General features: G+C 43.5%; 3 protein-coding genes across 7 annotated transcripts; all 3 read right to left on the bottom strand.

The window, feature by feature from the left end:
• Positions 1-691: 691 nt before the first annotated feature.
• LOC115107283 (cilia- and flagella-associated protein 206-like) lies at positions 692-7,779 on the bottom strand. The gene is made up of 12 exons (XM_029630671.1): positions 7,607-7,779; positions 7,416-7,499; positions 7,222-7,312; positions 6,868-7,056; positions 6,516-6,674; positions 6,193-6,407; positions 5,942-6,061; positions 3,643-3,838; positions 3,273-3,413; positions 2,920-3,113; positions 1,098-1,241; positions 692-957 (listed from the first exon to the last, which is right to left on the bottom strand). Exons 1-12 carry the CDS (start codon positions 7,712-7,714, stop codon positions 730-732), a joined length of 1,869 nt encoding a protein of 622 aa, XP_029486531.1. The 5' UTR covers positions 7,715-7,779; the 3' UTR covers positions 692-729.
• Positions 7,780-7,926: 147 nt separating this feature from the next.
• On the bottom strand, positions 7,927-23,365 carry LOC115107645 (POTE ankyrin domain family member F-like). 5 transcript variants are annotated; one of them, XM_029631117.2, is made up of 24 exons: positions 23,281-23,365; positions 23,073-23,177; positions 22,698-22,772; positions 22,451-22,571; positions 22,239-22,341; positions 21,269-21,382; positions 21,072-21,188; positions 19,849-20,009; positions 19,412-19,558; positions 19,027-19,129; positions 18,658-18,786; positions 18,361-18,546; positions 17,884-18,140; positions 14,464-15,513; positions 14,244-14,352; positions 13,799-13,906; positions 11,861-13,444; positions 11,636-11,758; positions 11,403-11,531; positions 11,077-11,269; positions 10,753-10,877; positions 10,429-10,619; positions 10,053-10,186; positions 7,927-9,969 (listed from the first exon to the last, which is right to left on the bottom strand). In XM_029631117.2, exons 2-24 carry the CDS (start codon positions 23,122-23,124, stop codon positions 9,737-9,739), a joined length of 5,544 nt encoding a protein of 1,847 aa, XP_029486977.1. In that variant the 5' UTR covers positions 23,125-23,177; positions 23,281-23,365; the 3' UTR covers positions 7,927-9,736. The 5 variants fall into 5 exon arrangements, with proteins under 5 accessions (XP_029486977.1, XP_029486979.1, XP_029486980.1 ...); XM_029631119.2 differs by having other exon boundaries at positions 13,808-13,906; XM_029631120.2 differs by having other exon boundaries at positions 23,103-23,177.
• A 3,215-nt stretch (positions 23,366-26,580) lies between these two features.
• On the bottom strand, positions 26,581-27,226 carry LOC115107282 (small integral membrane protein 8-like). Its single transcript, XM_029630669.2, has 2 exons — positions 26,938-27,226; positions 26,581-26,833 (listed from the first exon to the last, which is right to left on the bottom strand). Exons 1-2 carry the CDS (start codon positions 27,055-27,057, stop codon positions 26,699-26,701), a joined length of 255 nt encoding a protein of 84 aa, XP_029486529.1. The 5' UTR covers positions 27,058-27,226; the 3' UTR covers positions 26,581-26,698.
• Between the last annotated feature and the right edge of the window lie 376 nt (positions 27,227-27,602).

The raw sequence follows: 27,602 nt of genomic DNA, 5'->3' as shown, positions 1-27,602 counted from the left end.
TATAATACGAATTTTAGGACGTACGACTGCTATTCCATTGATATGCTATCAATAGAATAAGGCTAATGTAATGCAACCTAACGTAATATATCATACCAAAGCATTGAACCATAATATATAATACTAAACGGGTCAATTCATACTGGTGCAAACATTATGTAAGATACTGTACGTCCTATAATTCATATTGTACGACCACTATTCCATTGGCAGCCTAATGTAATCAAACATGACATGCAATACTAAAGCATTCAACCGTAATATATAATACTGAATGGGTCAAAGCATACTGATGCAATGAAGACATCCAGAGCTGCAGCTGGATCCTAGTTTTCGTCACTGATTGTGTTCGCTAATGACAGCTCCTGCAACCTTCTCCCAGGATGTAATGAGGAGCGGGGTGTTTTGGGTGCATTTGTTATCAAGTCGAAGTTTGCCGTGCCACCGGAGGTCATACCCCTCGAACTTGGCCTATGACAGGCTGTGTGTCTTGTGCACATGCCTGCTCCTACAGTCAGTTATGTGGACAGTTTTGTCAGACACTGTTTTGACCAAGTGTAACCCTCTATGTTATCCTTCCTCAGTTCAAACACTATGACCCGTTTCTTTTACTGGCATACAACAATTTTCTGTGGGCAGTAACACCCCTAGGACAATGCTAAACTATTTTTAAAAACAAATAGACTGGCACTTCCATCAAAGTTATCTTTATTGCTTGAAGATAGACAGTTATTCACTTACTGATCTGGTCAAGTTTGTTTTTATCATATGAGTAGTCTTGGTTTTCCCTCCTCGAAGACCAGCCAGGTAAACCTGAGGCTTGGGGACATTGCTATTGCCATCCCTCTTGCTCTGGCATGCAACATCTTCGAGGTGGTAGGTTTGGGTGACGTTATCCCTCCTCATGTGACTTAGATTAGTCTGCATTGAGTGGGTCACTTTACTACGAAGATTGGCCTGAAAAAACAACATGCCCATTGCCAAAGGCAGGACATAAAAGTGAACCTTTTTGAATAAAAAAGATCCATGCAAGAAGACCATGGTAAACCTACCACTGATAAAATGAAACAGTACTCAAGTCAATTAAAATCACATACCAATTTGATTGCTTTTCTCCTCAGCTCCCACTCATTCCACTCATATGACTTCACAATGTTGGTCTCCAACAAATGAGTGTCTGTCTGAGTGCTGCTGTCACACTTTGTAATGGGTTTCACCAACAATCTCTCCCCTGACTGCATCTACAGAGACAAAGTTTAAGTGAACAGTGGGTAAAAAAATATCACTGCAAGTTCTGAAGATGCTATGGAAGAATTATGACTGTTAGTGAACATACAGTACCTTCGGAAAGTATTCAGACCCCTTGACTTCTTCCCCATTTTGTTAAGTTACATCCTTATTCTAAAATTGATTAAATAGTTTTTTCCCCACATCAATCTACACACAATACTCCATAATGACAAAGCAAAAACAGGTTTAGAAATGTTTGTTCATTTATTAAAAAATATATATATATATATATCACATTTACATAAGTATTCAGCCCCTTTACAGTACTTTGTTGAAGCACCTATGGCAGCGATTACAGCCTCAAGTCTTCTTGAATATAACAATACAAACACCTGTATTTGGGGAGTTTCTCCCAATCTTCTCTGCAGATCCTCTCAAGCTCTGTGAGGTTGGATAGGGAGCGTTACTGCACAGCTATTTTCAGGTCTCTCCAGAGATGTTCGATCAGGTTCAAGTCCAGGCTCTGGCAGGGCCACTCAAGGACATTGAGAATTGTCCCGAAACCACACCTGTGTTGCCTTGGCTGTGTGCTTAGGGTCGCTGTCCTGTTGGAAGGTGAACCTTCGCCACAGTCTGAGGTCCCAAATGGTCTGGAGCAGGTTTTCCTCAAGGATCTCTCTGTACTTTGCACCGTTCATCTTTGCCTCGATCCTGACTAGCCTCCCAGTCCCTGCCGCTGAAAAACATCCCCACAGCATGATGCTGCCACCACGATGCTTGACTGTAGGGATGGTGCAGCAAGGTTTCCACCAGATGTGATGCTTGGTATTCAGGCCAAAGAGTTCAATCTTAGTTTCATCAGACCAGAGAATCTTGTTTCTCATGGTCTGAGTCTTTACGTTCCTTTTGGCAAACTAAGCGAGCTGTCATGTACTGAGGAGTGGCTTCCGTCTGGCCACTCTACCATAAAGGCCTGATTTGTGGAGTGCTGCATAGATGGTTGCCCTTCTGGAAGGTTCTCCCATCTCCACAGAGGAACCTTGGAGCGCTGTCAGAGTGACCATCGGGTTCTTGGTCACCTCCCTGACCAAGGCCCTTCTCCCCCGATTGGTCGGTTTGGCGGCCAGCTTTAGGAAGAGTCTCGGTGGTTCCAAATGTCTTTCTTTAAGAATGATGGAGGCAACTATGTTCTTGGGGACCTTCAATGCTACAGAAATGTTTTGGTACGCTTCCCCAGATCTGTGCCTCAACACAATCCTGTCTCGGAGCTCTACGGACAATTCCTTCAACCCCATGGCTTAGTTTTTGTTCTGACATGCACTGTCAACTGTGGGACCTTACATAGACAGATATGTGCCTTTCAAATCATGTCCAATCAATTGAATTTACCACAGGTGGACTCCAATCAAGTTGTAGAAACATCTCAAGGATGATCAATGGAAACAGCACACACCTGAGCTCAATTTTGAGTCTCCAAGCAAAGTGTCTGAATAATTATGTATGATATGTTTTCTATTTTTATAGATTTGCTAACTTTTCTAAAAACCTGTTTTTGCTTTGTCATTATGGGGTAGTGTGTGTAGGTAGATTGCTAAGGATTTTTTATTTAATCCATTTTAGAATAAGGCTGTAAAGTAACAAAATGTGGAAAAAGTCAGGGGGTCTGAATACTTTCCGAAGGCACTGTACCTCAGGATATGGAGTGACACAGGCAAACTGTTGGTGGAGTTGGAGGAGCTGGATAAGCTCAGGGGACTGCTTTGCTTTCTCTGCCACATGGGCAATGTACTCATCTGGCTTGGATCCAAATCTTAAAGCTGCCTCCTTGGAGCTGAAAACATAGTATTTCTCCCTATGTTTCAGGACTCCTATGCTTGGGTTGCCTGAAACAACAGTCTTATTTTATATGCAGCATTGGGATGTTCGGTTAGAAGACAAGTTGGCATATTACATCACTTCTGGTGAATATTTTCAATAAGGGGGGGAATGAACATTAGTTGTACAACAACGTATACAATTGCCACATCCAAAACTCCACATACCTGGCAGTAAAAGCCCATCCTTCTTCACAAGTGTATAACCACAAATTCCATTGTACTGCAGTGGTAATTTGTCAAAGTTGGCTGTTGTCTCAGGCAAGAGCCACTCTTGTGTTTTGATCTCATAGGGGTCAATACGGTTTTCTGACAAAGTGAATAACAAACAAAACAATTTATCTACTACAAATTAAACATGTAAAATCATTAGCTAATGATAGAGATGTAGGAAATGCAGTGCTTTGCTGTGATAGCCTGTGTTTATACCGCCACAGTCAATGTCCCAAATAGCATCCTATTCCCTATGTAGTGCACTACTTTATACCAGGCCCCATAGGAAATAGTATACCATTTGGGATGCACCCAGAGTACTTACCTGAAGACTCCTTCATTCTCTGCTCGTACTTCTTGATCTCCAACCCCAGTATGTCCTCCAACTGACCATCAGGGAAGAGCTGGGACTGAGCAGCCAGGAAGGGCTGCAGGTTCTCCATTATGTTACTCAGGATGCTCAACAGCACCATCTCATCTTGAAGACCTGACCAGAACTTTGCCAGAGCTGTGAAATGGGGCTGGAAGAGGATACATAGTACACAAGTTGAGGCTTAGACATTGAAAGGCCCTTTTTCCAGACACAGGTTAAGCCTAGTCCTGGACTAAAAGCCCTTTCTAATGAAGCTCTTTGCCACCTTCTCCTCCCTCCTGAATCCTCCTCCCCCTCCCCCCCCTCCGCAGATGACTTCGTCAACCATTTTGAAAAGAAGGTCGACGACATCCGATCCTCGTTTGCTAAGTCAAACGACACCGCTGGTTCTGCTCACACTGCCCTACCCTGTGCTCTGACCTCTTTCTCCCCTCTCTCTCCAGATGAAATCTCGCGTCTTGTGACGGCCGGCCGCCCAACAACCTGCCCGCTTGACCCTATTCCCTCCTCTCTTCTCCAGACCATTTCCGGAGACCTTCTCCCTTACCTCACCTCGCTCATCAACTCATCCCTGACCGCTGGCTACGTCCCTTCTGTCTTCAAGAGAGCGAGAGTTGCACCCCTTCTGAAAAAACCTACACTCGATCCCTCCGATGTCAACAACTACAGACCAGTATCCCTTCTTTCTTTTCTCTCCAAAACTCTTGAACGTGCCGTCCTTGGCCAGCTCTCCCGCTATCTCTCTCAGAATGACCTTCTTGATCCAAATCAGTCAGGTTTCAAGACTAGTCATTCAACTGAGACTGCTCTTCTCTGTATCACGGAGGCCCTCCGCACTGCTAAAGCTAACTCTCTCCTCTGCTCTCATCCTTCTAGACCTATCGGCTGCCTTCGATACTGTGAACCATCAGATCCTCCTCTCCACCCTCTCCGAGTTGGGCATCTCCGGCGCGGCCCACGCTTGGATCGCGTCCTACCTGACAGGTCGCTCCTACCAGGAGGCGTGGCGAGAATCTGTCTCCTCACCACGCGCTCTCACCACTGGCGTCCCCCAGGGCTCTGTTCTAGGCCCTCTCCTATTCTCGCTATACACCAAGTCACTTGGCTCTGTCATAACCTCACATGGTCTCTCCTATCATTGCTATGCAGACGACACACAATTAATCTTCTCCTTTCCCCCTTCTGATGACCAGGTGGCGAATCGCATCTCTGCATGTCTGGCAGACATATCAGTGTGGATGACGGATCACCACCTCAAGCTGAACCTCGGCAAGACGGAGCTGCTCTTCCTCCCGGGGAAGGACTGCCCATTCCATGATCTCGCCATCACGGTTGACAACTCCATTGTGTCCTCCTCCCAGAGCGCTAAGAACCTTGGCGTGATCCTGGACAACACCCTGTCGTTCTCAACTAACATCAAGGCGGTGGCCCGTTCTTGTAGGTTCATGCTCTACAACATCCGCAGAGTACGACCCTGCCTCACACAGGAAGCAGCGCAGGTCCTAATCCAGGCACTTGTCATCTCCCGTCTGGATTACTGCAACTCGCTGTTGGCTGGGCTCCCTGCCTATGCCATTAAACCCCTACAACTCATCCAGAACGCCGCAGCCCGTCTGGTGTTCAACCTTCCCAAGTTCTCTCACGTCACCCCGCTCCTCCGCTCTCTCCACTGGCTTCCAGTTGAAGCTCGCATCCGCTACAAGACCATGGTGCTTGCCTACGGAGTTGTGAGGGGAACGGCACCTCAGTACCTCCAGGCTCTGATCAGGCCCTACACCCAAACAAGGGCACTGCGTTCATCCACCTCTGGCCTGCTCGCCTCCCTACCACTGAGGAAGTACAGTTCCCGCGCAGCCCAGTCAAAACTGTTCGCTGCTCTGGCCCCCCAATGGTGGAACAAACTCCCTCACGACGCCAGGACAGCGGAGTCAATCACCACCTTCCGGAGACACCTGAAACCCCACCTCTTTCAGGAATACCTAGGATAGGATAAAGTAATCCTTCTCACCCCCCCCTTAAAAGATTTAGATGCACTATTGTAAAGTGGCTGTTCCACTGGATGTCTTAAGGTGAACGCACCAATTTGTAAGTCGCTCTGGATAAGAGCGTCTGCTAAATGACTTAAATGTAAATGTAATGGAGATTATCTATCGAGTAAGCTTTTGAGTCTAGGACTAGGTGTAATCTGTGTCCGGGAAACCGCCCCATAACAAAACAGCTCAAATATATATGTGCAAGATACTGTACTTACAAAAACCTGTGCAGTGGGTACTGCAGTCTTTGAATGTACGGTGACCCTCAAAAGCTTCATACATGTCGCTAGTTCAGTCTGTAGGGTTTCAACTTGCTTTGCACATAGAATGACATCTGCCTGGTGAGGAATTTAATCAGAATAATGGGTAAAATTATTATTCAACTCAATACTCTTGAAGAACTGCTCATAGGGACAATTTCATGTACTGACTTGAAGTCATGACGCCCATCACCTTCTAGCTAACTCACCAAAATAACTTTGAGAAAGGCTTCATGTTGTCGTACATTATAGAGAGCCTGTTTAAGCATGTCCAGGGGAACAATACATTCTCTGGTCTCAACCTCAGGGTCCAGGAGCCTCTCCAGCCAGGATGTGTACTGCCAGGCCAAACTCTGAGAAAGCTCCAGCTCCCATTCAATGTCTTTACTGGTGGATGGAATGGCTTCATTCAGAATAGCTGGCACTATATGGAAGTCGAGGACAAAATTGAAATACACATTTGGAGCTCTGAGAAATTGTTTCAGTTATCAAGGTCCATCAAAAAATATATATGTGATGTTTTGGAACTTACAGTCGTCTATGCCCTCTCCTCCTTTCCTGCTGTCTTTGTTGAAGAGACGGATGCCAGTCACAATCATGCTGAGGTCATTGAGCTGTTGCTCCTTGTCCTTCTTGATGAGGGACAGGAAGGTCCCCAGCTCTGACTGGGGAAAGACGCTCTGTAAGGCAGCTGCAAAACCACACACACAGTTGTGAGCAAAATAGGAACAAACTGATCAAGGCTGGAAAATGTGATGATTCCCACATTGTAAAAACTCACTTCGATGGACAGTAATTACAATTGACCATTTCCTTTCCCATCTTTGTGAATAGTGATCCTTAAATTGTGGTACAAATTACAATACATTAGTCCTTATGATTACCTGTAGCCTCTCGCACTGTGGTGATGTCTGTGGAAGAACCCAGGCCCGAGCGCAGCAGAACATAGCTGACGATCTTACGGTAAAGGCCCTCCAGATCCTCACGTGTTTTCACTCTGCTGTCAGTGATTTCTCGACTCACTGGGACTAGCCTTGACTGTAGTACCCGCTGGTGCTCCTCAATGAACTCACCTGGGACACAAAACAAGACCTTTGAGGCTAAACTGATGAATGGGTACAATACCAGTATCCCATGCCCTTAGACGTTACACATGTCCCAACAGCTAGGGTTTAGTTAGTACGCCTTATACATCATACGTTCATGCATTCTTTGAGCATTTTAAAGCAACCACTTACGTCGAGATGTGTAATTCATGTCGAAGTAGACTTGCATCTTGATTGTGTCAAGGGAAGGGCTCCCCTGGTCCATGAGTTTGTCCACACACAACTGCAAAGGAATAACACGGACGTCGAGCCCATTGCGCAAAGATCTCAGGCATGCTACCAGCCAAACCGGACACAGGGTCTTAGTTATAATCAAATGCACTTACTTCCACAAGTTTCCTAACATCTTGCTTGGTAAGAGTCCGATCAACGTTAAATAGATTTCGTGGGTCCAACACAACAGCTTTTACCTAATTGAAAAATCATTGATTAGACAATGTAAAACACCGACATATTACCACACACGGCTAGTTACCGAACGCTTGCCACGTTCCTAATTAGTAAGCCAGGTACCTACCATGAAAGCCACTAATGTTTCTGACACAGCATGCCCTTTTCCGGCACATTCTTGGGCGATTTCTCGAATTATGTTTTTTATCACACTTTCTGCTTGAGCACGAGACATGTTTCAAGCTACGGAGATCATGCAAATTCCCCACCGCCTACTCCGAGTTCCCCGTCGGTTGCCATGGTCACCAATGAAACACTGCCACAGGATGTCACAGTGGTATGTATGTATGTAATGCACATTGACTGGTGAATCTTCTCATTAACTCAGTGTTATTACTTTGCAGGTAATTTTTATGGAGGATGTAATGGAAACATGCAACAGTCAGATAAATAAAAAATATTTATTCTAAAAAAAAAAAAAGACCTGACATACAACTTGGTTTAAGTAAATCATAGCAAGACTCGAGCATGGAATATACCATCAAAAACGAGAGGCTGGGACTTCAATTATATCTCTGACCACCAAGAACTAACAAATGAGCCGACTATTCATCCCTCTCCAAATGTCAGCCCTCATACGGCCTTTCCATTTCCCACAGGGAATGCTTCAGACCTCCATTTAAAAACCTGTGATTAAGATCATATGACAACCCCACTTCTTTAGAGTAGAAAAACATGGCAGTTCTAAAAACACATTGAAGAGAACAAGCAAAAATCGTGCCAAAATCAAAGGGCAGCTATGTAATGAGTGAATCACACTAGATACTAGTAAGTCTACTGTAAATACAATGGGTTGATAAAAATAAGTTAAAACTAATAAGGCCAATTGCTTGTCCATAGGAAGTCAAAGAAAGCAATAAAATGGTAAGGGCATAGCCAACATGGCTAACAGGTAGCCTCAATGAAACAAAATTCAACATTCTCATCAAATTCAGGTATTTGCTGTCAAAATACTTAGAAAAAAACATGCATTTGAGTCAGATACGACCCATTCATAAATGTTGAAAGATCACTCAATATTCATAAGTCAAAATATTGTGAACAAACATGTAAAGTCAAATATGAAAATAAATAAATGTGAACAAACAAATCATACCAGTCAAGAATAGAGGTTGTTAGTACATTGAATCAAGGGCCAAATCAAACAAAAATGTATGTTAAGGAGCAATGCACAATAAACAGTGATTGTATATAGTTGAATAATGACACTAAATTCAGGACTTGCGCAATATAGGCCTTAAACTTGGTACATGAAACATACCCTAATCAACACTAAGTGCAGACTCAAGACAGAAGGAAAACTCAAATGGATAAGTAAAATGAACAGTCAGTCTACCATTCAGGCATGGTGGCATCAACATACTAAACTCTTCACCTGCATTGATTTAGCTACAAGTCTTGGAGGGAAAACTACAGTATCGCACCAAGTGGACACAGAAAATGTAACATGGACATTTTAGGTTAAGTTATTCCAAGACAACTTTAGAACGACAATTTAAAACAAATATTTACAGACAATTTCAAGATTAACTTTAGAAAGCTCATCTTAAAATAGGAAAATGAACTGAGAAACTATACTCAAATTGGGGGCATTACATACAGTTCTGGTCATTGACCTTGCTAGAGCAGTGGCATTGTCGTAGTAGCTCCTCAGAAACTGAAAAGATTGCCCTTAAATAAACAGATAGGTTTCCCTACCATCACCAAAATACCTGGTTCAAGTGCCTTTTGTCATATTCCTAAAAATAAAAAAGGTGGAGAAAAGGGTAGAAAAACACCCTAATATTTCAAGAGGCACACCCATCCCAATTACTCTCTTTTAGGAGTCATTCAGAGGAGAATCAGTCACCTTTCTTTACATAAGGCCAGATCCTGATCAGGGGATTCATGACAAGCACTATAGCTAGAAAGTAAGTTAATCTTCCTTTGACAGGATTTCTGCCACAGTAAGCATAAAACGGAACATTCAAGTATTGTCTGATCCGACAACAGTAGAAACATTTTATATCACACTCAAAGTACCAAATCGTTGGAAGTGTCAGTGCAGAACATCAGTAATGAAAGACGTAGTACAAAAACACCACAATTGAAAACTATAAAAAAAAAACATTTAAAAAGCACAGACGTAGAAACTAGGCACTATACTCTATTGCACATGTGTAAGAACTTGCACCCATACATTTCAGGCGAGTCCAGCTCAGAAGCACTTCCTGAAAACAATCTGGGGGCCATATTCCTCGTATTCCTCTTGGCTGATCCAGGCCGAGGCAAAGGAAGACAAGTTGACCAGCACTGCACCTCCACACCATACAGAGAAATCTCTGTCCTTAGGGCTTGTCACCCGCACACACTCCCCCAAGTCTGTAGGCACCATGGTTCTAATTTCACTCTGAAGCCGCTCAGGCAGGCCAGCCAACAGGGTATTTCCACCTTCACAGGGGAAATAAATACATTCAGACATTGGCAGATGAGTGGACAAGTATTCAGCAATTAATAAAACAAAAACTATGTACCTGATAGGACAATGTTCCCCAAAAAACTCCGCCGGAGGTCAATGTCTGAACTAAGGATAGACTTGAAAATACTCTCATGCATCCCGTAATGGTCTCGTCCAATCAGCTCTGGCTTAAACAGAATCTCAGGAGCCCTGTGGATGGACGACGCCACCGATTAACAGATCTTAGCCAACCCTTGGTGGCTATCCAAAAGCTTACTTGGTAGCACCATAATCAAAACTGAACAATAAATGGCACCGTTTGCAAAGGTAAACACTTAACAGTTCTTAGTCTCAATTACCTCAGACAAAGCAGAACACTTAATTATCCAAACTCATTAGGGTGAGTGTTTAGTCTTCAGAGTGAGGATACAGTGGCCCTGTTAGATGGTTACCTGAACCGCTCTGTGCTGAGGTGAACGACCTGGCCATCAGGCATGGTGTAATTCATCGCACTGCTGGCCGACCCTCCACAGGTTAGCTCAGATTCATAGTCCTGGGACACCCGGCAGCATTTCTCCTTCATCTCCCTCACAATCTCCATCTCGGCAGAAGTGCGCATGCAGAACCCCTGCTCCTGCAGAAGCTGGTACACAGGACAGTGGCACACAATACAGGCAATGGACATTGTTTTTAAGTGATCATCATTTTGAACTATTGTTTTAGACCAAATCCCTGTCCCAAATACATACAGATAATTATGCGTTAATATCAAATACCTTTTTAAGGTGCATTGTAACATCATGGCCAGCCAAGGTGCAACGCTGCACTGCGTGTGGTAAACAGTATCCCTCAAACACTGGCACACTATGGCTCACTCCATCCCCAGAGTCAAACACTACACCTAGTAGGAGAAACAGATACTCTAATGATTATCTGTCATATTCAAAACGATTCAACCAAATATTAGATGTATAGTAACCAGTCTCATATTCTAGCGTTAAACAGGTCTTTGAAAGCATACTGTCCTCTACTCTGGGATACAACTGCCTTAAATATGTTAACCAACTAGACAGATTTGTATATAATCGTGCTCGTTTTACCTGTGGTTCTCCCTGCTGCATAAAGTGCCAGCACTGCCTGCATGGCCACGTAGGTGAGAGGAACATTGAAGCACTCAAACATGAGTTCCACCATGCGCTGACGGATCGCCAGTGGGTTCATGGCTGCCTCGGTCAGTAGGACAGGGTGATCGTCTGGTTCCACATGCAACTGCTGGAATGTGTGGTGCCAAATCTGAAACCAGTCAATTGAGCAGTGAGGTCAAAACCACCAGTCTGATACTATGGCTTCATCAGTACTCCCAAACGCACCACTAAAGCACATATAGAATATTGGATAAAATTAAGGTCAACAATATATCACCAACCTTTTCCATTTCATCCCAGTTGCGTATAATTCCGTTCTTCATGGGATACTTCAGTGCCAGGACTCCTCTCATATGTTGAGCCTCATGTCCAATATAGGTCTCCCGTTCCAAGTAGCCATTCATTATTTCCTGATGGCAAATTAGAAAGTCTGCACATAGGTGGCCAATACGACCTTAACTTGATGAAAAACAGCCCAAGAGTATAGATGCCACATACTTGGCTGTTGCCTTACCTCGTATTTTGGCAGCCCAATGATATTTGGGAATATCGTATTCGGGAGGTCCTGATCGGCAAACCCTGCTTTCATCAAACCAGACCCTGTGTCCAGCACAATAGGGGTCTTGAAATTGGTCATCTAAAAAATAAATAAAGCCTAACAATTCACATTTTACCGAAAGATAAAGTATAATAAATCAGGTCTATGGTGAATAATGTGGACGTCTAACTAAAGCCTTACGTCTCTGGTGGGGATGTGGTGATTGGGTTGATTGGCAGGTGATCTCCTGGCAGTACCACACCTCTGAAACCCATCAGGGACATCTACTTCTCTCCACTCATCAGCTCCACATGATCCAGATGTTACCTCAGCAGACATACGAGATAGTTCTTCAGAATTAGACCCCAAATGTGTTAACACATCCTCAGATTTCTGGGAGCAGTGGATTTCTATCTGAACACAGTCAGAGTCAACAAGCGTTAATGTTGATCCCATAGAGCAGCCGCCTAGCGTTGACTGTTCATGGAAGTCCAAAGGGTCATTACATAAGGATGCCTGTTGATCAGCGAAGGGTTTGTCATTGTTGTCACTTCTGTGTTTATTCACATCTTGACTCAGAACAGGATTAGGATAACTGTTTGTAGGTTTGAGGTTTCGCTCTTTAGGCTTCGGGTGAGTATTGAGCGCAACTTGCGATGTGAGCCTAGGGTTAGGGTCAGAATCACTATCAGGGCAGAGAGTTCTATATATGGGTTTGGTTGGAATTTTGAGTTCTTGACCTTTATCATTCACAGGAACAGATGCCTTTCTTGGTTTAGGCACAGGGGTGTTGGCATTAGCCCCTGGGTCAAATGCTCCATGTTCAGGGCACATTTCACATATAAAGGAGGTAGTCTCTGGTGTGCAACTTTGAAAGGCTTCCCCAGATCTTACATCTTTCTCTGTACCCTCGTGGCTTTGGATTCCAACCTCTTCAATAGATTCATTGGGATCAGAAGTGATTTGTGGTAGAGTTAAAACTTGTGAATTGTGATCAGTAAGATCACAGTAGCTGGGGGTGTCAACTACCATGGCATCACCACAGCCGGATATATTAACGTCACCATGTGGGGAATGACCATTTACACTTTGAACACATGTTTGTGATACCGGGGTTTTGGCATAATCTGGACATGGGGTTGCAGTAATACTGAGGGATTCATTAGGATCCAGGTTTATGGAGTGTTGGGGTAAGGATGGCGAGTGCTTCACTTTGTGGTGTTGGCTCATATTGTCTGATATAAGATTATCACAGAGTGCACGGCCCTCCAAGTTAAGTTTAGAAGTCCTTTCCATTACTGAGCATTTCACTACTTTCCTGGTTCTGCTCATCCTCTTGAGTTGACATTCTTTTGTCATCTCTTTGTCTAGGCTATTTTCCATCCCCTCCACTTCTCTTTTCTCCCTCGCTAGTTCTAATAGAAACTCCTGCCTCTCCTTGCTCGTACTTCGGGAAACCACTGATTGAGTGGGCTTTTCATCAAGGCACTGCTTCTCAGCCCGTCGAAGCTGGTGGATCTTGAGGTTCTCCTCCATGATGAGCTCATCCAGAACATGCAGTCCTCTCAGCTCCTTCAGCAACTCTCCCCTGCTGCTTTGAGGGCACATCAGACCAGTCAACCCGGTCTCCGTCAGCCGTCCATTGTGGCCCATGCTGTGTTCTGAGGCCACAGTTTCACTAGTTGCCTCTGGTGACCTGCATTCACTCTGGTTGTCAGTGTCTGCAGAGGCAAGACTGTCATCAAGGCCCAGGACACCATGTGCCTTAAGGTCACTGGAGGACATCTAGAAAACAAAAACATTGTTATTATTAATAACAGAAACATAAAAGTGGAGATTCCCATCAGCTGATTATCTAGTATGATTTAAAGTCCGCCAAACAAAATAAACTTAGCTTGTATTAAATTAAATCTATTTTCAATCTTGTAAAAACAATACTTTCTTACAAATCTCCGGGGGGGGGGGGGGGGGTATAATTTGTTGACAAGTGCATTTAGTTATTGCGAAAAAATTAAAAATAATGTATAGAATCCAATTTGTAATGTATGGACAGTGGTCTACGTTGTTCATAGTTCACCAGCTTAAATGGTTCCATGATCCACATCTGACCTAGAGGTACACATTTATATCATGACCTACCACACTTACCTGCGCCTCACTGCCCCATGATTCCCACGGTTTGCTCGTGCTCTCAGTCTTCAGAAGGACAGCCAATATCTGCTCCTGTACCATCACATTCTCTTCCTCCTGTACAAAAAAACAAAGTTAAAGAAGTGTTTACAAATGCAAGCTATTGGCCTACGCCATGGTTTAGGGAGGGCTGCAAAATTCCAGGAACTCAAATTCCCTGGATTTCAAGAAATCCTGGTTGAGAATTCTGATTTCCTGCTTATTCCCTCCTGATTCTGGGAATCCTCCATCCGGGATTTCTGGAACACCAGGGAATTTATTGAACATTCCTGGAATTTCACAACCCTAGGTTAAGGGCACTATTAACAATCTCAGTAATGTGCAAATCTGAGGAGCCCAAACCATTGATTGCATCGGCATGAAGACAATCCATTTAACATTTGTACCAACATGCCTCTAGTATTCCAGCTGCCCGGTCCAAGATCTCCTCTACCTTCCTGAGACCCTCCTGCTCCTTCAGGTCCCAGTCATTTAACGAGACTTCAGTCATGGAGCTGGTTATCCTGCAAACATCAAACAGCAACAAGATGAGTGCTTTGGCTTTCATAGTTTACTAGGCACAATGGGCACCTATGAGGACCATGTCCGGAGACAAGAGCATAATGTGTCATTACCTTTCACAGCTGTCCTGTTCGGGGTTGTGAAAGTCATACGTATCCCAGAGTAGAGTGGGGCTGCTCTCTGCAGTGTAGTTGGGCCCATCTCTTGCATCTGTGATGGTGCTTGAAAGGGGATCCCGAATGGCACTCAGTTCCGAGTCATCAAAGCTGTCCTGTGCCTGTAGGATACTGTCGCTGGGCTGTGCCCCTCTGCTCTGAGGGTTGGTTTGTACCTCAGTCTGTGTGGGCTGGTCTCTGGACCAGTTGGATAATTGGTCACTGTGGTGGTAGCACTCTGAAGGGTTTGGGTTCTTATCGTCCCGCAACTGTGGTGACTGTGATGGGTTCTGAGTGATGGTGACCGTGTAGGAGTTCTCAAGGTCTTCCACAGGCAGACTGAGCCATGGATTATGGGGCAGGGTAGCCGAACGCTTCAGCTTGATCTCAAAATGCATCGAGTCCACAGTTATCTTTGGGATGATCTGAATGCTGGCCCTTGAGGTGCTGCCCATGGAGCCAAAGTCAAAATCCTCCCTGCGCTCCTCAACGTCAGACACGCTGGAGATGTTCTCCTCGTGGATCTTGGGCTGCCTGGTGATGGGCCTGATGGAGTCCCTGGTGCCTGGTACCCTGGACGGCCCCTCCCATCCCTCTCGCCCAGCTCCTGTCTCCATGTGGCCACTTCCTGCTCCATCAAAGCCAGAGTCAAAGGAGCTGAGGGAGGGAGGCTTCCCCACAGCAGACACAGCCCCAGAGACTGCACTGGAGGGAGAAGTACCCAGAGGGGCCTGATGGTGCTTGAGGTTGGAGAGAGAGCCGTGGCTGTGCATGTTGTCCTTAGTGTGGCAGTCAGATCTGGAACCAGAGGTTCTACTGTGACTAAACGTCACATCTGGAATGTTGAGACTGGCCTCAGGTACTCTGCCTACAGCCAGGTTAGTGTGTGGCCTAGGTCCTTCCCTGTGGTTGGCTCTCAGAAACTCATACTGCCACTGCAGCGCCGACTGGAGGTTGTTTATGGGTACTACACCTGGACAGGTCAGAAGTTTACACAGACTCATGCATCTGAAAGAAAGAAAGCGCAAAAACAGTGATAAGTCACCAGATCAAATGCACTGCTCAAAAAAATAAAGTGAACACTTAAACACAATGTAACTCCAAGTCAATCACACCTCTGAAATCAAACTGTCCCCTTAGGAAGCAACACTGATTGACAATAAATTTCACATGCTGTTGTGCAAATGGAATAGACAACAGGTGGAAATTATAGGCAATTAGCAAGACACACCCAATAAAGGAGTGGTTCTGCAGGTGGGGACCACAGACCACTTCTCAGTTCCTATGCTTCCTGGCTGATGTTTTGGTCACTTTTGAATGCTGGCGGTGCTTTCACTCTAGTGGTATCATGAGACGGAGTCTACAACCCACACAAGTGGCTCAGGTAGTGCAGCTCATCCAGGATGGCACATCAATGAGAGTGTGACAGGTTAAAGGAAATATTCATAACCTGTTATACATTAAAAAGTATTAGTAAGTTCATAGTATGTGAGGATCTTAAAACATCTAAGGTTAAAAAGATGCATTCAGTATTAGTTGATAGAGATTGATAACATTCATATAATTGTGTTAAAGTTCAAATCTGTCAAAGGGTACGAATTGTGAGAGTAATGTGTAAACGTTATATTGATTACTTTATTTTGTGGTGCCTAAAAGTGTTAATCTGTGATCTACGAAATGCTCTTAATCTATCAACCGGAGATCGATTGCTCTGGTCTCCACCCATATTCCTGGGGAAAATCGCGGTCTTTTCTCATTACACTAAAAGTTGAATTGAGAATACAACACCGTATCACTCTCGTGATTATTTCTCCCCTGTTTTCAGGTACTTTATTGATGATAAAAATAGTAATTTAAATGTTATAACTCGCTAACATGTCAAGAGTGTTTAAGGTGTGTCTTAGTAACGTCTTGAGGAAGTTAAGAGTTAAGTTTGAAGAGAGTAATATTAGCCCTGCTCGGTTGAAGTGAAGAATAGCATCGTACGGAGAGTAGCTGCCATTTTATGTTGATTGTGAATGAACACGTGCGTTGTGAATAAGATATTTTGCTGTGTTATTTGTATAATGGGTTCTGTTGTTTTGTAATGTGTTACTTTTGTAAAGATTACACTAAAAGTTTAATTGAGAATACAACACCGTATCACTCTCGTGATTATTTCTCCCCTGTTTTCAGGGGCGTAACACGAGCTGTGGCAAGAAGGTTTGCTGTGTCTGTCAGCGTAGTGTCCAGAGCATGGAGGCGCTACCAGGAGACAGGCCAGTACATCAGGAGACGTGGAGGAGGCCGTAGGAGGGCAACAACCCAGCAGCAGGACCGCTACCTCCGCCTTTGTGCAAGGAGGAGCACTGCCAGAGCCCTGCAAAATGACCTCCATCAGGCCACAAATGTGCATGTGTCTGCTCAAACGGTCAGAAACAGACTCCATGAGGGTGGTATGAGGGCCCGACGTCCACAGGTGGGGGTTGTGCTTACAAGCCCAACACCGTGCAGGACGTTTTTCATTTGCCAGAGAACACCAAGATTGGCAAATTCGCCACTGGCGCCCTGTGCTCTTCACAGATAAAAGCAGGTTCACACTGTGCACATGTGACAGACGTGACAGCCTGGAGACGCCGTGGAGAACGTTCTGCTGCCTGCAACATCCTCCAGCATGACCGGTTTGGCGGTGGGTCAGTCATGGTGTGGGGTGGCATTTCTTTGGGGGGCCGCACAGCCCTCCATGTGCTCGCCAGAGGTAGCCCGACTGCCATTAGGTACCGAGATGAGATCCTCAGACCCCTTGAGACCATATGCTGGTGCGGTTGGCCCTGGGTTCCTCCTAATGCAAGACAATGCTAGACCTCATGTGGCTGGAGTGTGTCAGCAGTTCCTGCAAGAGGAAGGCATTGATGCTATGGACTGGCCCGCCCATTCCCCAGACCTGAATCCAATTGAGCACATCTGAGAAATCATGTCTCGCTCCATCCACCAACGCCCAGGCATTGTAGGGAGGTCATACAGGTACGTGGAGGCCACACACACTACTGAGCCTCATTTTGACTTGTTTTAAGGACATTACATCAAAGTTGGATCAGCCTGTAGTGTGGTTTTCCACTTTCATTTTGAGTGTGACTCCAAATCCAGACCTCCATGGGTTGATAAATTTGATTTCCATTGATCATTTTTGTGTGATTTTGTTGTCAGCACATTCAACTGTGTAAAGAAAAAAGTATTTAATAAGAATATTTCATTCATTCAGATCTAGGATGTGTTATTTTAGTGTTCCCTTTATTTTTTTGAGTAGTGTACCTACAAAAGTCTGTAGTTAATACCCTCCTAAAGCATTTCAAATCGCACTGTGGTATAAAACAGTAAAATGCAACAGTAGTTTCTCACCTTTGTGATAGCTGTTTGCCAGTCTGCTGTAGGTGGGCGTCAGGGATGACTTTGGCCAGGTGAGCAAGCTGGACCAGCTCCTCCATGTCCGGGGAGGGGTTGTTTCTCAGGAAGTCACAGACTGCCTGCCTCCACACAGGGCCAGGGCCATGCATCTCCAGCGGGTGGCGCCGCCTGGGGAGGGGGTCATAGTTCACACCCCACAGAAGGTCTTGGAGAAAGTTCTCACACAGGACTATGTTGTACCAACTATTGGCCTGTTGAGATGAAAGAAATTGAGTTCATGACGTCAGATTAAATTGACAATGTCTAACCACAAGACACACCACATTCACATCACAGGGGCTAAAAATGTAAAATGTTGTCATTTCAAGAATTTCTAATTGTAGTCTTTCAATTACATCACCACTTCAGTATAATATAAAGTTAGCATGCACAATCAGGTATCATAAGACATTATTGCAAGTGGACAACTACCTTTCTGTAGTAGTGGTAGAAGTCAGAGACTGCTCGGAGGGTCTGATGAGGGAGCTCTACAGCAGTGTGGAAGTTCTCCTTCAGTCTGTCCAGATCCTGCACCCACTCTTCCCTGGTCTGGACATCACCAGGAGGCAGAACCTCAGCTAATGTGTGGATCACATCTTCAGAACAGCGAACCAGGGCCTGACAAGAGGGAGGACAAACCACCGCTGTGTCATTAAGGATCCATACAGCAGCTCGAATACGGCAATGCACCAATCTTAGGAGGAAAATATCAGAGTAGCCTAGATTTACCATGGCAGGGGTATAGATCGATGCCTCGAATTCTGACGTTAACATCTCAGCCCTTCTGGCATCTTTAGAGATCTCTATTCTGTAAGGCTGGAGCTTCTCTTTCTGAAGGCTTTTAATCTGTTCTGTTAACTGCAAGTGGAGGTAAATAAAGCAAAATAATTAAACATTTAAATAAGCCTCTGAAAATGGAAAAAGGCAAGACAACTGGGTCATGTTCATTGGGCACCAAATGGAAGAACTGACAAACAGGAAAGGACTGGAATAAAGACCAATTTTTGTTTTCCGTTGCAAAGCACTTTAAAATGTTTTTTGTTTTGTGCCCTAATTAACAACATTTTAGAGTAAATGTTGTTTTGTATTATAACAAACCTGCTGTGCCTCATTACGCAGCTGGAAGACCTGTAGCTGGAGGTGGGCCTTGGAAAAGGCCTGTTGCCACAGCAACTCAATTTTTTCCACAGCCACAGTTATCCTGTCAACAAAAACAACAATAAGATGCCTTCAACCTGGGGAAAATACTCAATGTAGCAGAATACTATGAACCTTGAAATAGAACAGTTCTGTGTACATTACTTGCATAATATCTATCCATTGACAGATTTGTCTAGATAGAAAGTAATTTGGTGTCAAATATGCAAGTCTATACTTCAAAAACAAATAAAATGCACACCTTACTCCTAAGGAAAACGCTAAATGCCAGCCTGCCTACATTTACGTCATCAGCAGTGTCCGTGCCTACCACACAGTAAAGTACCTGCTGTAGTTCTGCAGCATGTCGAAGGCTGTGTTGGTGAAGAGGGCTGTCCCGACCATGGCCTGATAGCACGAGTTCTTCTCAGGGTAGCGAATCTTCTCCACCACACACTCACAGTGCCTTAGCAGCTCATCCAACCCCAGCTCCCTACACACCACAAGGATTGTAGAGTTCAACATGTCCCCTGTACATATGCAGTCACTCAGCCTTTGCAGGGGCACAAGAGTCCATAGATTCAAGGAAATAGTCAAGGAAATCCTTCAAAAGGCGTTGCAACTTTAGGCAGGTAACTTAAGCCATTAAAAGCACTTAGAAAGTGTGCATATGTACAGCAGCTTTATGTGTAGAGCAACTCTGCATACACATGTACTACCCAAAGTAGGCATTTGTTATGTCCAACTGAATGAGAGCCCAATGGTGAAAACGGAGTCTCTTACCGCCGAAGCATATGGAACTTGGCCTCGTTGGTGTAACAGAAGGCCTTCAGCTCAGTGAAGGCAGAGGGGACAGGCTGTCTGGAGAGGGTCTGCAGGGTGGAGATGGAGGACGGGAGCCTCTGGACCACCGAGAGAAACTCCTGAACAAAGCCATCTATCTCCTACATAAACAGTCCAAGAAGCTAGTTAGAAGGATAATGAGGGTGAGATGAAGTAGAAAGAAAAATACAATAAAGTAAATCCTTTTGCATCAAAAAAACATTATTCACATGCTTGTCAAAGTTGTACAACCACCAACCAATAGGCAAAGACAACCAAAATCTACAACAAAGTTTGCTCACCTACTCAATCTACCAAGAATGTCCATTTAGTTACTGTAACAGCACAACATTGTAACAGAAAACATTATAGCATCTCAAAACAGACTGCCCTCAGCAGTACTAATGAATAGTCAACATGGGTGAATACCCAGTCAAACATGAGTGAATATGATCAAATGGTTAGATGAGGCCGCCTTTCAATTGGTAATGAGGTCCACTGATTGCACTCTGCAATTGCGCAAGCTTCACCAAGGTAACAATGGGTCAGGGGCCACATCACTGAAACTCATGAATGGATTCGCAAATGAAAAATCTCTACCCACAGAGTCACTAACTGCACACTCATCTCTCCAGATAGATTCATTAACTGAATCTACCACAGATGTTCACTAGTGGAAGAAATAAGAAAATAGCTTGGATTGGAAGCAGAGTTCTCCTGCTCTCTTATTCATTTCATCCTTAAGACAGGCAACAAATGAAAAGCAGAGGATAGGAGGCAGTGAGGTCGTCCTTTGACCCCTGACGGGGAAAGAAGGACAATGCTGCCGTGTATTAAACCTATTAGTGGAGTTATGACTGATCCTAAGATCATCTACTGCCAAAGCTCGCTGTGGCAAACAAGACTGTCTTTTTAAGAAGATCACATGACACGCACGACATGACTAGTCATGTACTGCCTAAGATTTATCATGAGAAAAGTCCAGTGTGATTATTTTACAGAACGAGTTGTGACGCAGTCAATGGAATTCTTTGAAAGAAAACTCATGAGAATTCTGCTGAGATTACATGCCAATGAATGGACACAAGAATTTTACAGCTGGCATAACTTTCCACTTGACCAATAAGCACAACACCACAGGATGAAATGACAACAGTCCGTGTATTTGATTGTAAGAAACAAACCTTGACAAAGGTAACCCAACTCCGATGACAGTAAACCAGGTAGCCGCCTAAAGATGCAGTCAACTGGCTTCTATCAATGTAGTTGGAAAGGTCAAAGACCGCTTTCAGCAGAACTCTCTGTTGGTATTAAAAGGATGTTTAGACACCCCCCCCCCACACACACAATATGAAAGGTGAAGACAGTGAACCCATCTTACCTTAAAGAGAGCAACATAAGACTTTGATGGTACCAGCAGTTTCAACAATAGTTTCAGAACATCTTTCTTTTTCGGTTGAATTATGTATACAGTGTGCACTGTCCTCCTATGAAGCTAGATGGGGCGAGAAATTAATGTTACACTTTCATCAATATTACTTAATGACAAGTCAAAATCACACACCTAGTAGTATAACTTGGGTGGGGCACACGAATGTCTTCCCCAAATTTGGAATTTTAGTGAGCACCACAGTTCTGTCAGTGGCCATGACAAATGAGGACAAACTGACATGAAGACTCACCACCATTATCAAAAATGACTAAATCAAATGTACACATTAGTATGCTTGTGGACATAAAGAGTCTACCATTTGATTGTCAAAATTATATGTAATCAGACAAAGAGCCACAGACAGCTGAATAGTATGGCAGATTTCCAAACACCTTAACCAATTTAGCTCAGATAATGCAATTCCTCATACAATTCCACTAGAGCTTAATAAATAACTGAAGGCAGTTGATCCAACATGTGATCTCCCTACCCGCCACCGCTTCAGTATTTTAGCCCATAACCATCATCCAAGCAGGAAGTGACGCACTTCGCATTATGCCCTAAAGAGCAACATCAGACAAGAACACTTAATGAGCTCGGAGTACCAGAAAGGCCAATCCGAGGTGGAGCTATGAAGTGCTTTACAACATCATTGTGGTTGAACTGGGAACAGCAATACAAAATACTGAGACTCACTGTCAACACTTCCAAGACATAATCAACTTATTATTTTTAATTGTGCAAAAGTGGATTGAGGTGTACTAAATAACACTACTTTAAGAACCAACTATGACCATTACTGTAAAGCAATGCCTACAAGCCATCTAAAACATTAAATCTTTGTCTGTACAAAATATGAAATGTTACCTCAAATTATTCAAAATATGGATGTTTTTCTGCAAAATGATAGAATAGATACCTCAAGCAGAAGAAGTGTTTCAGCGATGAATCTTGTTGTATTAAGAGTGGCTTGTCTCAAATCAGCCACAACTGAAACCAAGCTCTCCTTCTCCTGTTTCTTACTAAAAAACAAAGTGGCATCAGTGAGGCTCAACATGACTTCCAGTTGAACAATCATCTTAAATAGACATCCGTAAAAATAAAAAAACACATTACATTGTAGGTACACACTTGTACAAACAGAGAAAGTAGTGTATGAAGTCAACCACTTCAGATTTGCTTAGATCTGAAAGACTGCCATGAGAATCCACAGGGAACAGAACCAGAGGACATCCATGCTGATCAAAGGCACCTGTTGACAGAAATACAATCATTTCATGCGCACGCACATTGTTACAGTTCATGATTTGTTATTGTTTTGTTACATTTTGCACATTGTAACATACAAATAATGAATCGAGTGTTTATTATAGCCTACCAGGGAAAACTACTGCTCCCGAGTTCAACACATGATCTGGAGGCAGCGGAAGGGAGGGGGAGGCCCCTTGGAATTCTGAAAGTATTTGTGCGAAACGAATATTTACATTAGAAACATGCCTGGGTACAATTTCATCGGTGTTTTTCCACTAACCTTAGAAACCAGAGCGTCCGGCGCCTTCCAATCCCCCTCCCCACCCAATCCAACTGCAGCCAATAAGTAGCAAAACTACCCTCACTACAATACATCAGAACAGAGCTTATTTGCAAGCACATTTTACACACTTAATTTACCACAAACATAAAGCGCTACCATAACACGTGATATTAGATTGCAACATCATAATAACTTCGTAAAAATGTAACAAATTCTCACGTTGCAGCGTGCACTTGACTCGATTGTTACCTGTTGCTTGGCGGCGGCTCATTGTGGGGTTCTCACAGTCCTTTCCAAATGTTGAAGCTTTCGTTGTTATTTTTCCTGCCGGAATGCAAAAAAAATATTTAGAATCTTTCCTCTCATATTTCCTAACTAAACAATCTAAAAGACAGCATTATATTTGAGTGTCGGTTGGACAAGAGACCTGGGATCTAGTCCACTTGTTTCCGCCATATTGAGTTCACTCCGAAAAGGGTATCATGCGGTTGAGCAATTCCATTGAGTGGAAGCTGCGTGCCCTCATTTATAACTTCAAATATCGGAGGGCGGGGAAAGATAACGAGAACGTGACTTGCATGGAGAGACGCCTAGTTGTTAACATTCTGTGAATTGATGGCAAGCAATGCAATGCTGTATTTATATTTTATTATTTTGAGATTCATGATCATGCAATGCTAATAAAATAAACCATTGAGCAATAAATGGCACGCACAGATTTTTTCAAAGAGATGTAACACAGTTCAACCTAATGAGAACGTAAATCATTCCTGGCATTACAGATTATGAAATTCACTTTTACCTTCCAAAGTTTTGTTGTTGAAATCAACATGTGACCTGCCTATATGACAGGTACTTGTGATGCCTGGCATAATCACACGATCAGATATCAAACAGACAAAAGTACTGCAATTATTACACAAACAAATAGCATGTGGATAATCAGATTTATTACAGTTGACCAATTGTGATGAGCCAAAGAGAGCATGCTTTTCTGGGCTTCTATTCGTTCACTTGTCATTCAACCTGTACATGTCTTTGATGGTAGGATAAAGTCAGCTTGATCAGGCTTCAATTCTTTAAACTGCTGATTGATGAAATGTTGAAATGCTGCCCTTGTTTCTTCCAGGTCATCCATATATACTTGCTTATCGGCTACAGCTGTACGGAGGTCCCTGATGGTCTTGTCCAGCAGAGTCTCCAGTGCTTGTGTTGACTCCTTCAAGGTAGTTAGTTCTGCCTTGTACCGCCCCTCTGCCTTGTCTATGTTGCGTTGGGCAATATCCATCTCCTCCCTTCGGGTTTTCTCGATGTTGCCAGTAATGCTGGATATCATCACTGCCCTCACTTCCACCAGTACCTCATCTTTTTTCTTGCTGGCCACAGTCTTCGCATCCTCCGGTTGCAGCATGAAGTCCCTGTTGTAAACATATCACATAATGAGTTTGTGAACCACAATAGGAAAATCATTAGCCGGTCACAGATCCATTTGAGATTTTGCCTACTCCTCCGTTGTCATCATTGTCAAGCCAAGCATGTTTGCCACGACAATTCCAAGATGGCAAAAACAGACAGGCAACCAAGCTAGAAAACTATGACTATAAAAAGCACACAAATCTCACTCATTACACCAATTTACACCCATGAGCTGCTTTTGAAATACTGTAGCTATCACTCTGATCACATATGTCTACCAACATCTCCAAGATAGTGGCAGCGTGTGCAGTAGTTTGTTCCTCTTCTCTTCGGGTTCTCACAACACTCTTAGCATGCCGCTGGGCTATCTTCTCTATGGCCCTTCGGATCTGCTGAGAGGCCCTCTCTTCATTTCGTTTGCGCAGTTTCTCAATGTCGGACCTGACCTTGCGCTTTGTTTTGATATCATACTCAACCAAGGTATCCTGAGGATGTCATGAGGCAATTCAATTGATTACATAGGCTTACACATAGCCAACCCTACACTCTATTAAAAGCTCTGAGCATCATGGCAATTGTGGGTCTACAGCTTTTTATAAAACAATTGATATAGTAGGCTACTCTATCAATTTGTACATGTCTATAGACATGTACAAATGACAATTGTTTTCCTTTGATAAGTGTCCTCATACCTGCAAGTAAGAGTTTGCATTTTCCACTTTCCTCCTCAAGAGCTCTCTCTCCTTTCTGGCCCACTGAAGTGTCTGTAACACTATTTTCTCAATTTCCATGTCAGCCTGAATGCAAGACATATCATTAACAAAACCTCTTGCAATGTATTGCAGTCCAGACCTAACGCAATGTTCAACATCAAAAAGCAGTACATTTTTGTACCTTGCCCCATGCCTTCTCAGTAGCAGCTCTAATACACTCCTCTTTCTCTTTTTGAAACTCTGTCATGTAATACTGGTGTATGTTTTCTCCTATATCTGCAATTCAATGTGACAGTCACTTAAACATCTGTTACAGGCTGCTACCATTGATACATGGAGTGGATGTAGTAAAGGAGGAATGGGCATACCAATGATGTTTGAGTGAGTACTCAACTGCTTCAGCTCTTTCATTGGGTCTCCATACAAAGTTGTGAGAGCACAGCTTGTGGGCTCTCGCTTTCTTGCAGTGCATCTATGACCTCCTTTAGATAGAGTGGCAGGATGCTGTGAAGCTTTGAGGGTTCCCACGTTGGGTTTCCATTGCTCTTTGAGTGTGTCCATTTGAGCTTTTACAGTGGACCTCACAGAGCACGTAATTATTGTAGCTTTGACTCACCCCATGGGGCGGGATATCTTGCTTTAATCAAATCTAGTTACAGAGATTTGTTGGAAGTACTAAAAAGGTTTCCTTGCTGAAGAAAACAACTAAGAATTTATGACTCCAAATGCATGTGCCAGGAAAAATAATAATCAATTGTGATGCTATTTGGAACGCACGTGGCTCATTGAGACATTCCAATTACTGAGGCTGTTTTCGCACTTGTCAGCTCCTAAGCCCAATAATGGTGCCTAAAGTAACTCCATCTAACATAAATCGATTCTCAATTGCGGTACTCTACTTTCATATCAAAATAATTCCACAAATGCAAAATACACACTTGCGGCATACTGTTTTAACCTGTTATAACAACAGTTGCAGCCGACCGTATTTTTCAGTGACAAGACGTTTGTGGCGTCCATCTGCCGTTTACAGTGTTAAGAGACGCATAAATATAATTTGCAAAGGTATTCCACTCTTGTTTTCCGTTTAAAAAAAGCCTTGTAACATGGAAATGTGGTCGTGTGGGAACCCTAAACCTACAAAGGTGTGTAGTCATTTCAACTTTTGTTTATACATGTTTTTTTATGCTGCTAATATGAAATATACATTCCTTGTTTCCATTACCAAGAGATGAGTGTTAACGTTTAAAGCGAAGTGTCTGCGGAGGCTCTTAACAAAACTTCCCCCTTCAGAAGATACTGTAATGAAACAGCAGGGAGCAGGTCTCGAACCCTCGACTTTCTAGCCCGAAGTCCAGTGCGCTATCGACCGTGCCTCAAAAGCATGCTCATGCGGCAGAGTCGATATCCGCGCTTATAAACCCAGGGTCGTTACAATACTATCGTCAGTTTTCAGTAGCGCGTCTATGACTTGGGTATTCAGCTCCTTGCTTGATGCTAATTGCTCAATATGCTTTTATGAGTTTTACATTCTTACCCTTACTCTATGGTAAAGTATTATTTCAATAGTTGCATAAATGAATCCAAGAGCTATTGCCTAATTGTAACAATATTTAATAACCATCGTCATTACATAGATCCAGTGCTTTCAGGCAAAGCCATTTTTACCACAATAATGTTCAGGATATATTGCACATCTGATTTGATCAGTCCCATTTAGACGTTTTCCTCCCCTTCACTGTCAATAACTTCATACAGCTGCGGGTCGTTCTCTTTGGTGACATGAAGGTATCCCAGGTAGCCCACACACAAGGAAATTGTCACAAGTCCAAATGCCATCACTGGCTTGTTCTGTAAAGGAAACACAATTTGCATCGACAATATAACAGACGATACCGATGAACAAGCAGACTCATTGTCCGTAATATAATTGTGACCAGTGAGTTAGGCCTTACGGGTCTAACGGTGAGCTCAGGGTTGACAGATCGGAAAAGCGTGGCGGTCTTCGCTCCTCTAAGGCCAGGCATCCTGAAGTCCCCTTCTTTCGGAGCCTCCTTACCGCTTCCAGATGCCATTGTGCAATTAGTTGAGGAGATGGATAAGGTTTACATTTACTGTATAAAGAAGTGCAACGCGTTTGAGGAAACGCTATTAATGATGGAAAACATTTGGAACGACCAATAGCGCATCCACAACAACGCGTCCACTTGTTTTGGAAGTCATGGCTAACAGTCAACGAACTCCAAGAAAAAAAACATTGTTTGCATGTTATAATAGTAACGTCCTTATAATAGTAGAGCGCCACCTTGTGGATGGAGTAGGCTACACTATGGTTTCTGTATTTTTTCAAATTGAACCTTTATTTAATTAACAAGGCAAGTCAGTAGCATTTCAGTCACTGTTAGTCAGACCCTTGGTTTGGCATTTTGCTTACAGTATACAAGACACCCATCATAAACGATTTTATATGAACGTGGTTTCCCCGAATTCAGAAAAATAAAGTGTAATAGCTTGCTAGCCTTGAACATGGGGAAAGGTGAGCCTATCCATTACTACCACTCAAGTCATAGGACACCTGAAATACCTATAAAAAATGCATGGCACAAGTTGTAATTCATGA

Source organism: Oncorhynchus nerka, linkage group LG24 (genome assembly GCF_034236695.1).
Source record: "Oncorhynchus nerka isolate Pitt River linkage group LG24, Oner_Uvic_2.0, whole genome shotgun sequence".
In the NCBI taxonomy this organism is placed as follows: Eukaryota; Metazoa; Chordata; class Actinopteri; order Salmoniformes; family Salmonidae; genus Oncorhynchus; species Oncorhynchus nerka.
This window is presented reverse-complemented; position numbering and strand designations above follow the sequence as displayed.